General features: G+C 41.9%; 1 protein-coding gene across 1 annotated transcript in view; it reads left to right on the top strand.

The window, feature by feature from the left end:
* The window catches only part of LOC121580885 (receptor-type tyrosine-protein phosphatase N2), a 186,267-nt gene that overhangs the window by 111,835 nt on the left and 61,527 nt on the right, over nt 1-12,905 (top strand). The window contains exon 14 of the mRNA XM_045224816.1: nt 1,120-1,184. Coding sequence (XP_045080751.1) covers nt 1,120-1,184 — 65 coding nt within the window. The remainder of the gene's footprint in view (nt 1-1,119; nt 1,185-12,905) is intronic.

The following is a 12,905-nucleotide window of genomic DNA, read 5'->3' as shown; positions in this document are numbered from 1 at the left end:
CTGGACAGTGGTGTAATGGCCATGGAGTAGACTGACTCCAGTGGTTGTGGTTCAGTGGAAACGGCCCAGTGCTCATTACGTTTGTGTGTAGCCCAGGTGGTCTCGCTCTGACAGCATTATTAAGACATCCTCTTTGACAGCCTGGTCCATGGCAGACATGGTCACACTCCCCTCCTCAGGTTCACAGCTTAGTTCAGTTCAATCAAATCACCCATCTGAAGCCGCATGGCGTAATTATACGGGATTCTGCATAAATTGACAAGAGCAAAGAATTACTGTGATAGATTAAAACACTCATTAGGCTATTGGATGGATTTGGAGAACATTATAGAGTTGAGGGTTGTGTCTCAAATGGCACCCAATTCCCTACACAGTGCACTACTTTTGACCACAGCCCCAGTCAACAATAGGAAATATGATGCCATTTGGGACCTAGAAGAGCTCTCCCCAGGTTATTTGCATATCCTTCATCTACCGGATGCGTCAACAAAGGAGGTGCTTTCACATGGAAAACAAAGTGAATGCCAATTATGCACAGTTTTTCATAACATTTTGTTCTTCCTTTAATATTAGTCCTCCATGAATTTCAATTAAACCTCACAATTATTTCCTCTTAAGGAAGGAAGGAAGGTTTCAACGTGAGTTTTATAAATCTATTTCAGGGAAGATTTGCCTTAATATATTCAACGGTTGAAAAAAGAAATGGAAATGTAATTTATCAGGAAGAAAATATACGTACTGTACTGTATTGCTAGTTCAATCAACAAGAGGAAGATAAACCTTGATTTAGTTTTTATATCAAATACTCTCAGGCCTATTTGAAATACACTCAATACCGTACGCACATTATTTAATCTAGTGCTAGTTATTAACCAATTGCGTAGAAATAGATTAGTAGACAGTGGTGGTGTGTGTCCCAAATGGTACCCTATTCCCTATTGAGTGCCCTACTTTTGCCCTTGGTCAAAAGTAGCGCACTATATTGGCATAGGGTACCATTTCGACATAGACTTTCTCTACTTGGAGCTGCTCCTCTAACCACGAGCTTCACATATTCTACTATAAGAGTGATTGACAGAAGTCTAATCTCACACATGCCCCTGTTTCTCCCGTTCCCAGTTCGCCAGAAGGATGCAGTGGAGAAGGAGGCCAAGGTGATCATTCTGGAGGCTGGAATCACAGATGTAAGTACACTTCTTTATATGGGTGGCATCTCAAATGGCACCCTATTCCTTAAATAGTGCAATACTTTTGGGGAATCAGCTATGATGTTAGACTCTGTTGAGTTTATTATTCGTTGTTTGAATTGTCCTATGTCATTTATTTGAGAGATTTCCTCATGGCCTGCTACAGCAAAGCATATTTGTGAGGAAGTATGTTTTTTTTTTAGCATAAAGACATATAGTACCAGTCAAAAGTTTGGACAGACCTACTCATTCAAGGGTTTTTCTTTAGTTTTACTATGTTCTACATTGTAGAATAATAGTGAAGACATCAAAACAATGAAATAACACATATGGAATCATGTAGTAACCAAAAAAGTGTTAAACAAATCAAAATATATTTTATATTTGAGATTCTTAGCCACCCTTTGCCTTGATGACAGCTTTGCACACTTTTGGCATTCTCTCAACCAGCTTCACCTGGAATGCTTATCCAACATTTTGGAGTTCCCACATATGCTGAGCACTTGTTGGCTGCTTTTCTTTCACTCTGCCGTCCGACTCATCCCAAACCATCTCAATTGGTTTGAGGTCGGGGGATTGTGGAGGCCAGGTCATCTGATGCAGCACTCCATCACTCTCCTTCTTGATAAAATAGCCCTTACACAGCCTGGAGGTGTGTTGGGTCATTGTCCTGTTGAAAAACAAATGATAGTCCCACTAAGCGCACACCAGATGGGATGGCGTATCACTGCAGAATGCTGTGGTAACCATGCTGGTTAAATGTGCCTTGAATTCTAAATAAATCACAGACAGTGTCACAGCAAAGCACCCCCACACTATAACACCTCCTCCTCCATGCTTTACGGTGGGAACTACACATGCGGAGATCATCCGTTCACCCACACTGCGTCTCACAAAGACACGGCGGATGGAACCAAAAATCGCAGATTTGGACTCCAGACCGAAGGACACATTTCCGCCAGTCTAATGTCCATTGCTTGTGTTTCTTGGCCCAAGCAGGTCTCTTCTTATTATTGGAGTCCTTTAATAGTGGTTTCTTTGCAGCAATTCGACCATGAAGGCCTGATTTACACAGTTCCCTCTGAACAGTTGATGTTGAGACGTGTCTGTTACTTGAACTCTGTGAAGCTTTTATTTGGGCTGCAATTTCTGAGGCTGGTAACGCTAATGAACTCCGGTCCGGGTCTTCCATTCCTGTGGCGGTCCTCATGAGAGCCAGTTTCATCATAGTGCTTGATGGTTTTTGCAACTGCACTTGAAGAAACTTTCAAAGTTCTTGAAATGTTCCGTATTGACTGACTTTCATGTCTTAAAGTAATGATGGACTGTCGTTTCTCTTTGCTTATTTGAGCTGTTCTTGCCATAATATGGACTTGGTCTTTTACCAAATAGGGCTATCTTCTGTATACCCCCCCCCCCCTACCTTGTCACAACACAACTGATTGGCTCAAACGCATTAAGAAGGAAATACATTCCACAAATTAACTTTTAAGAAGGCACACCTGTTAATTGAAATGCATTCCAGGTGACTACCTCATGAAGCTGGTTGAGAGAATGCCAAGAGTGTGCAAAGCTGTCATCAAGGCAAAGGGTGGCTATTTGAACAATCTCAAATATAAAATATATTTTGATTGGTTTAACACTTTTTTGGTTACTACATGATTCCATATATGTTATTTCATTATTTTGATGTCTTCACTATTATTCTACAATGTAGAAAATGGTAAAAATAAAGAAAAACCCTTGAATGAGTAGTTGTGTCCAAACTTTTGACTGGTTGTGTACTTTGACAGATTTTGTGTGAAACATACATGTAAACAGCGACCATGATAGAGCAAATAAACTGGACAAATTCTTTAGTTTGTCTGACTGACTGGCTGGCTGGCTGGCTTTCCTGGCCTCAAGTCGTGAACATTACCATTCTCTGCCACGTCTCTTTTAAATATACTGTGGAGTGTCTCTCCTATCTCTGTTACTGATTCAGCAGTAAGTATGTCTCAATGACTGTGTCACATTCAGAGAGAGAGAGAGAGAGAGAGAGAGAGAGAGAGAGAGAGAGAGAGAGAGAGAGAGAGAGAGAGAGAGAGAGAGAGAGAGAGAGAGAGAGAGAGAATTCAATACTAGGCCTGAATGGAGCCTATTATCACCAATTGAACTGCTGTTGTGAGAGGGGAGGGCAAGGGTCCCAAATGGCTCCCTATGTAGTGCACTACTTTTGACCATGGTCCATAGGGGTCTGATCACATTTTACGTATGAGTGGCCCCGGAAAAAAGTAATATTGCAATATGTTGGGAATTTGGTGCATTTGGGACACAAATAAGGCCTATTCAGATGATGTCTGATGCTGCACTGCTACTGCTGCCCCAATCTCCCTCTCCTTTGCCTAGCCTGGGTCGGGTGGAGAGAGTTACTCCATTTCACGATTCTGCTCTGAAATTGATTATCTCAGAACACTGAGATCGATCATGTCTACTGTAATCAGACAGAGGAGACTGAGTTAAGTTTTGTCAAAGTGCCCACCTTCAAGGTTTTTCTATTCTACATACTTTATGTTCTGTTGGATATACTATATATTGCTCATTGTAGATTGTAGGAGTCAGAAAAGGTCATGACGGGTAGAGCACTCATTTAATTAGTCAATATCTGAGTTTGAAATAAAACAGAAATTCACATTTGATGTTATAGCTACAGTGAGGGAAAAAAGTATTTGATCCCCTGCTGATTTTGTACATTTGCCCACTGACAAAGAAATTATCAGTCTATAATTTTAATGGTAGGTTTATTTGAACAGTGAGAGACAGAATAACAACAAAATAATGCAGAAAGACGCATGTCAAAAATGTTATAAATTGATTTGCATTTTAATGAGGGAAATAAGTATTTGACCCCCTCTCAATCAGAAAGATTTATGGCTCCCAGGTGTCTTTTATACAGGTAACGAGCTGAGATTAGGAGCACACTCTTAAAGGGAGTCCTCCTAATCTCAGTTTGTTAACTGTATAAAAGACACCTGTCCACAGAAGCAATCAATCAATCAGATTCCAAACTCTCCACCATGGCCAAGACCAAAGAGCTCTCCAAGGATGTCAGGGACAAGATTATAGACCTACACAAGGCTGGAATGGGCTACAAGACCATCGCCAAGCAGCTTGGTGAGAAGGTGACAACAGTTGGTGCGATTATTCGCAAATGGAAGAAACACAAAATAACTGTCAATCTCCCTCGGCCTGGGGCTCCATGCAAGATCTCACCTCGTGGAGTTGCAATGATCATGAGAACGGTGAGGAATCAGCCCAGAACTACACAGTAGGATCTTGTCAATGATCTCAAGCCAGCTGGGACCATAGTCACCAAGAAAACAATTGGTAACACACTACGCCGTGAAGGACTGAAATCCTGCAGCGCCCACAAGGTCCCCCTGCTCAAGAAAGCACATATACAGGCCCGTCTGAATTTTGCCAATGAACATCTGAATGATTCAGAGGAGAACTGGGTGAAAGTGTTGTGGTCAGATGAGACCCAAATCGAGGTCTTTGGAATCAACTCAACTCGCCGTGTTTGGAGGAGGAGGAATGCTGCCTATGACCCCAAGAACACCATCCCCACCGTCAAACATGGAGGTGGAAACATTATGCTTTGGGGGTGTTTTTCTGCTAAGGGGACAGGACAACTTCACCGCATCAAAGGGACGATGGACGGGGCCATGTACCGTCAAATCTTGGGTGAGAACCTCCTTCCCTAAGCCAGGGCATTGAAAATGGGTCGTGGATGGGTATTCCAGCATGACAATGACCCAAAACACATAGCCAAGGCAACAAAGGAGTGGCTCAAGAAGAAGCACATTAAGGTCCTGGAGTGGCCTAGCCAGTCTCCAGACCTTAATCCCATAGAAAATCAGTAGAGGGAGCTGAAGGTTTGAGTTGCCAAACGTCAGCCTCGAAACCTTAATGACTTGGAGAAGATCTGCAAAGAGGAGTGGAACAAAATCCCTCCTGAGATGTGTGCAAACCTGGTGGCCAACTACAAGAAACGTCTGACCTCTGTGATTGCCAACAAGGGTTTTGCCACCAAGTACTAAGTCATGTTTTGCAGAGGGGTCAAATACTTATTTCCCTCATTAAAATGCAAATCAATTTATAAAAAATTGTACATGTGTTTTTTTGGGATTTTGTTGTTGTTATTCTGTCTCTCACTGTTCAAATAAACCTACCATTAAAATTATAGACTGACCATTTCTTTGTCAGTTGGCAAACATACAAAATCAGCAGGGGATCAAATACTTTTTTCCCTCACTGTATACCATAAGTCAACGCTAGCATCGGTTGTGCCCAAATGTCACCCTAGTCCCTATATAGTGCTCTAGTTTTGACCTAAGCTCTATGGGGGCACTATATAGGGAATAGGTTACCATTTGGGATAGAACCATTGTTGTTTCCAAACTTCTTCTACACCGGTCCAATTATGAGTAGTGTGAGATAAGGAGTCTGGGCAAAACCCAGATTATAATTGTCCTGGAGAAACTACCACTAATCCCAGTCAGTCCCCTGTGCTGCAACGCTGCTTTGTTCAGCTTGAGTTGTTCTCCTTCCAATCTGTCATCAAAACTGTGTTTTAGACAGCAAGGGGAAGGAATTAATCAAAGAGAAACACAGGAGCGTGGTTTGTGATTAGATAGCCCCACACAGCCATTTGAATTGATTACAACCGTGGAGGCTACAAGGGCCCTATCCTGGGAGAGACTGGATAGTGTCCCAAATGGCACCCTATTCCCTATGTAGTGCACTACTTTTGACCAAAGCCATACAGGCCCCTGGTCAAAAGTAGCACATTAAATAGGTTATAGGGTGCCATTTGGGACAAATCCACTGACTGCACAACTCTGTCTACAAAAAGGATTAAAGCTATCTTTTATGGTTTTGGCGCTCTAAATACAATACACTTTATTGCCTTTACTGTGTGGCTGCCTCCTGATGACATGTTATAATTGTTTTGATAGTAATAAACAGACAAACATTGATTGCATTTTAAATAAATAAATAAATAATGATTATTTAATTATACGGCTGTTTACACCCATTTCACATTGATTTCCAATCTATCTCATGCCTAGATGCCCTATCGAAAACATTTGTTGATATTGGATAGGAATATTACAAATTATTCATTAATGTGAATGATGGAGACCCATTTCAATGGATCAAGAAAAAAATGAAATATATACAGTACCAGTCAAAAGTTTGGACACACCTACTCATTCAAGGATTTTTCTTTATTTTTACCATTTTCTACATTGTAGAATAATAGTGAAGACATCAAAACTATGAAATAACACATATGGAATCAAAACATGTTAAACAAATCATAATATATTTTAGATTTTAGATTCTTCAAAGTAGCCACCCTTTGCCTTGATGACAGCTTTGCACACTCTTGGCATTCTCTCAACCAGCTTCACCTGGAATGCTTTTCCAACAGTCTTGAAGGAGTTCCCACATATGCTGAGCACTTGTTGGCTGCTTTTCCTTCACTCTGCGGTCCAACTCATCCCAAACCACCTCAATTGGGTTGAGGTTGGGGGATTGTGGAGGCCAGGTCATCTGATGCAGCACTCCATCACTCTCCTTCTTGGTCAAATAGCCCTTACACAGCCTGGAGGTGTGTTGGGTCATTGTCCTGTTGAAAAACCAATGATAGTCCCACTAAGCGCAAACCAGATGGGATCTTGTATCACTGCATAATGCTGTGGTAGCCATGCTGGTTAAGTGTGCCTTGAATTCTAAATAAATCACTGACACTGTTAACAGTGAAGCACCCCCACACCATCACACCTCCTCCTACATGCTTCACGGTGGGAACCACACATGCGGATTTCATCCGTTCACCTACTCTGCGTCTCCCAAAGACACGGTGGATGGAACCAAAAATCGCAGATTTGGACTCAGCAGACCAAAGGACAGATTTTCTCCGGTCTAATGTCCATTGCTTGTGTTTCTTGGCACAAGCAAATCTCTTCTTATTATTGGTGTCCTTTAGTAGTGGTTTCTTTGCAGCAATTCGACCATGAAGGCCTGATTCACGCAGTCTCCTCTGAACAGTTGGTGTTGAGATGTGTCTGTTACTTGAAGTCTGTGAAGCATTTATTTGGGCTGCAATTTCTGGTAACTCTAATGAACTTATCCTCTGCAGCAGAGGTAACTCTGGTTCTTCCTTCCCTGTGGCGGTCCTCATGAGAGCCAGTTTCATCATAGCGCTTGATGGTTTTTGCAACTGCACTTGAAGAAACTTTCAAAGTTCTTGACATTTTCCGGATTGACTGTCCTTCATGTCTTAATGTAATGATGGACTGTCGTTTCTCTTTGCTTATTTGAGCTGTTCTTGCCATTATATGGACTTGGTCTTTTACCAAATAGGGCTATCTTCTGTATACCACCCCTACCTTGTCATAACACAACTGATTGGCTCAAATTCCACAAATTAACTTTTAACAAGGCACTCCTGTTAATTGAAATGCATTCCAGGTGACTACCTCATGAAGCTGGTTGAGAGAATGCCAAGCCAAGAGTGTGCAAAGCTGTCATCAAAGCAAAGGGTGGCTATTTTGATTTGTTTAACAATTTTGGGTTTTCTACATGGTTCCATATGTCTTATTTCATAGTTTTGATGTCTTCACTATTATTCTACAATGTAGAAAATAGTAAAGATTAAGAAAACCCCTGGAACAAGTAGGTGTGTCCAAACTTTTGACTGGTACTGTATATGTTTTTATTGTCACATACACAAGATAGGTGCAGTGAAATGTGTTGTTTTACAGGGTCTGCCATAGTAGTACGGCACCCCTAGAGCAAATTAGGGGTAAGTGCCTTGCTCAAGGGCACATCAATAGGTTTTTCACCTTGTCGGCTCGGCTATTCGAACCAGCAACCTTTCAGTTAGTGGCCCAACCACTAAGCTACCTGCAGCCCACTACTAAGCTGCCTGCCTAGAGAGAGTATGGTTTTCTGTTTACCGGCACACAGACGTTATCCCAGCTCAAATTTCCATTACAAATAGAGAAAAATATTGGGACATCAGCGCGATGGAGAAAAATACATCTGCATCTATTGTAATAGATACTCAAATGTATCTATGTGAAAATTTAATCAAGAGGCTATTGAAGTGCTACCTCCATTTTTATGCCGAAGATATCAGCATCTAAATAGGGTTTGATATGGTAATAAGGCCCATTGTGGATCCAAAATGGCATACCTTTCCCTATATAGTGCAGTACTTTAGACCAGACCCCTAAGGGCCCGGTCAAAAGTAGTGCATCATATAGAGAATAGGGTGCCATTTGGGATGCATCCCCACTATGAGGCCTGTGGCCAGGGGAATGCTGGGATAGCTCTGGAGTTGTTCACCACATCAGATGCTGCTCCTGGATCGCTGTGGTGCTGTTGCACATAACTATAAATACAGTGGCTTGAGAAATTATTCACCCCCCTTGGCGTTTTTCCTATTTTGTTGCCGTACAACCTGGAATTAAAATTCATTTTTGGGGGGTTTGAATCATTTGATTTACACAACATGCCTACCACTTTGAAGATGCAAAATATGTTTTATTGTGAAACAAACAAGAAATAAGACAAAAAAACAGAAAACTTGAGCGTGCATAACTATTCACCCCCCCCCCAAAGTCAATACTTTGTAGAGCCACCTTTTGCAGCAATTACAGCTGCAAGTCTCTTGGGGAATGTCTGTATAAGCTTGGCACATCTAGCCACTGGGATGTTTGCCCATTCTTCAAGGCAAAACTGCTCCAGCTCCTTCAAGTTGGATGGGTTCCGCTGGTTTACAGCAATCTTTAAGTCATACCACAGATTCTCAATTGGATTGAGGTCTGGGCTTTGACTAGGCCATTCCAAGACATTTAAATGTTTCCCCTTAAACCACTCAAGTGTTGCTTTAGCAGTATGCTTAGGGTCATTGTCATGCTGGAAGGTGAACCTCCATCCCAGTCTCAAATCTCTGGAAGACTGAAACAGGTTTCCCTCAAGAATGTCCCTGTATTTAGCGCCATCCATCATTTAGCGCCATCCATCAATTCTAACCAGTTTCCCAGTACCTGCCGATTAAAAACATCCCCACAGCATGATGCAGCCACCACCATGATTCACTGTGGGGATGGTGTTCTCGGGGTGATGAGAGGTGTTGGGTTTGCACCAGACACAGCGTTTTCCTTGATGGCCAAAAAGCTCAATTTTAGTCACATCTGACCAGAGTACCTTCTTCCATATGTTTGGGGAGTCTCCCACATGGCTTTTGGCGAACACCAAACATGTTTGCTTATTTTTTTCTTTAAGCAATGGCTTTTTTTCTGGCCACTCTTCCGTAAAGCCCAGCTCTGTGGAGTGTGCGGCTTAAAGTGGTCCTATGGACAGATACTCCAATCTCCGCTGTGGAGCTTTGCAGCTCCTTCAGGGTTATCTTTGGTCTCTTTGTTGCCTCTGATTAATGCCCTCCTTGCCTGGTCCGTGAGTTTTGGTGGGCGGCCCTCTCTTGGCAGGTTTGTTGTGGTGCCATATTCTTTCCATTTTTTAATAATGGATTTAATGGTGTTCCGTGGGATGTTCAAAGTTTCTGATATTTTTTTATAACCCAACCCTGATCAGTTCTTCTCCACAACTTTGTCCCTGACCTGTTTGGAGAGCTCTTTTGTCTTCATGGTGCCGCTTGCTTGGTGGTGCCCTTTGTTTAGTGGTGTTGCAGACTCTGGGGCCTTTCAGAACAGTTGTATTTATTTAACAAATTATGTGACTTCTGAAGGTAATTGGTTGCACCAAATCTTATTAAGGGGCTTCATAGCAAAGGGGGTGAATTTCCGTTATTTATTTTTTAGAATTTTTTGAAACAAATAATTTTTTTCATTTCACTTCACCAATTTGGACTATTTTGTGTATGCCCTTACATGAAATCCAAATAAAAATCCATTTAAATTACAGGTTGTAATGCAAAAAGGGGGATGAATACCTTTGCAAGGCACTATACAATGGGTAGGTGACTCTCACAGTTCAAAACCAAACAGACTCACATATATCAATCACAATATCCATCTCTCTGTCTCGATCTCTCAATCTCCATCTTGTTTCTGTGCAATCATGGGATTTTAGAGCTGTAATGCAAAGAGCTGTACTGTATTTGTCATGTCGTTCAAAATGACTTGCAGTCGTACCATCTCAGCCTCAGTGATCTCAGCAGGGACTCACTGTTGGTAGTGACATATGTGTTTTGGGTCTGTAATGTGTAATGTATTGGTATGTACTCATAGGGTACATTTTTTGTCTTCTTAACAGCCCTCGCAACTCACTATTTTCATTATTGGGAGGGGGGAGGGAGGAGCTGAGCAGTGTGAGTTCATTCCTGACCTTTAGAGCAGGTGGGTTCCCAGGGCTGTTACGGTCTGAGATATGAGGAGACAGTTTGTCATCATCAACTCCTTCCCTTCTGCTTTGTGAAGACATTTAGCATCATCATGTGACTCAGGAGGGGTTCTCATCAGATGCTTTCTGCAGAGATACATCCGAAAAAGAAAGAAAAAAACCTATACCGGTTTGGATAGGAGCTTTGGTTTTTATTTGTATTTTATTAGGATCCCCGTTAGCTGTTGTGATAGCAGCAGCTACTCTTCCTTGGGTCCACACAAAACATGAAATAATACAGAACATTATTAGAGAAGAACAGCTCAAGGACAGAACTATATTAATGTAAAACATCACACATAGCCTACATATCTGTGCATTCACACAATATCTAGGTCAAATAGGGGAGAGGCGTTGCTTAATCTGTTTTTTGATACCAGGTTTGCTGTTCACCTTAATGGAAGGGAGTTCCATGCAATCATGGCTCTATATAATACTATATGTTTTCTTGAATTTGTTCTGGATTTGGGGACTGTGAAAAGACCCCTGGTGGGGTAAGTGTGTGTCTGAAGACGGAATCTAAAACAAAAATCCAGAAAATGACATTGTATGATTTTAAAGTAATTAATTTGCATTTTATTGCATGACATAAGTATTTGATACATCAGAAAAGCAGAACTTAATATTTGGTACAGAAACCTTTGTTTGCAATTAGAGAGATCATACGTTTCCTGTAGGTCTTGACCAGGTTTGCACACACTGCAGCAGGGATTTTGGCCCACTCCTCCATACAGACCTTCTCCAGATCCTTCAGGTTTCGGGGCTGTCGCTGGGCAATACGGACTTTCAGCTCCCCTCCAAAGATTTTCTATTGGGTTCAGGTCTGGAGACTGGCTAGGCCACTCCAGGACCTTGAGATGCTTCTTACGGAGCCACTCCTTAGTTGCCCTGGCTGTGTGTTTCAGGTCGTTGTCATGCTGGAAGACCCAGCCACGACCCATCTTCAATGCTCTTACTGAGGGAAGAAGGTTGTTGGCCAAGATCTCGCGATACATGGCCCCATCCATCCTCCCCTCAATACGGTGCAGTCGTCCTGTCCCCTTTGCAGAAAAGCATCCCCAAAGAATGATGTTTCCACCTCCATGCTTCATGGTTGGGATGGTGTTCTTGGGGTTGTACTCATCCTTCTTCTTCCTCCAAACACGGCGAGTGGAGTTTAGACCAAAAAGCTATATTTTTGTCTCGTCAGACCACATGACCTTCTCCCATTCCTCCTCTGGATCATCCAGATGGTCATTGGCAAACTTCAGACGGGCCTGGACATGCGCTGGCTTGAGCAGGGGGACCTTGCGTGCGCTGCAGGATTTTAATCCATGACGGCGTAGTGTGTTACTAATGGTTTTCTTTGAGACTGTGGTCCCAGCTCTCTTCAGGTCATTGACCAGGTCCTGCCGTGTAGTTCTGGGCTGATCCCTCACCTTCGTCATGATCATTGATGCCCCACGAGGTGAGATCTTGCATGGAGCCCCAGACCGAGGGTGATTGATCGTCATCTTGAACTTCTTCCATTTTCTAATAATTGCGCCAACAGTTGTTGCCTTCTCACCAAGCAGCTTGCCTATTGTCCTGTAGCCCATCCCAGCCTTGTGCAGGTCTACAATTTTATCCCTGATGTCCTTACACAGCTCTCTGGTCTTGGCCATTGTGGAGAGGTTGGAGTCTGTTTGATTGAGTGTGTGGACAGGTGTCTTTTATACAGGTAACGAGTTCAAACAGGTGCAGTTAATACAGGTAATGAGTGGAGAACAGGAGGGCTTCTTAAAGAAAAACTAACAGGTCTGTGAGAGACGGAATTCTTACTGGTTGGTAGGTGATCAAATACTTATGTCATGCAATAAAATGCAAATTAATTACTTAAAAATCATACAATGTGATTTTCTGGATTTTTGTTTTAGATTCCGTCTCTCACAGTTGAAGTGTACATATGATAAAAATTACAAACTACATGCTTTGTAAGTAGGAAAACCTGCAAAATCAGCAGTGTATCAAATACTTGTTCTCCCCACTGTATGTATAAATACACATACATACACATACATACATATACGCATATACATATATATATATATATATATATATATATATATATATACATACATATCCTTTAAAAATATATATGTTTCCCTTTATTACTTTCCAACCCCACCATCCCTTCCCTAATTGGAGTAAACCAGTGAACAACAATGCTTAGGCCTCTACTTCATGCTTATACATACTATATACATTTTATGGACACAGTCAATAATTATATTTTGTTTGTTT

Source organism: Coregonus clupeaformis, chromosome 14, assembly GCF_020615455.1.
Source record: "Coregonus clupeaformis isolate EN_2021a chromosome 14, ASM2061545v1, whole genome shotgun sequence".
Taxonomy (NCBI): Eukaryota; Metazoa; Chordata; class Actinopteri; order Salmoniformes; family Salmonidae; genus Coregonus; species Coregonus clupeaformis.
The sequence above is the reverse complement of the archived record's forward strand: the minus strand, read 5'-3'. Positions and strand labels throughout refer to the sequence as shown.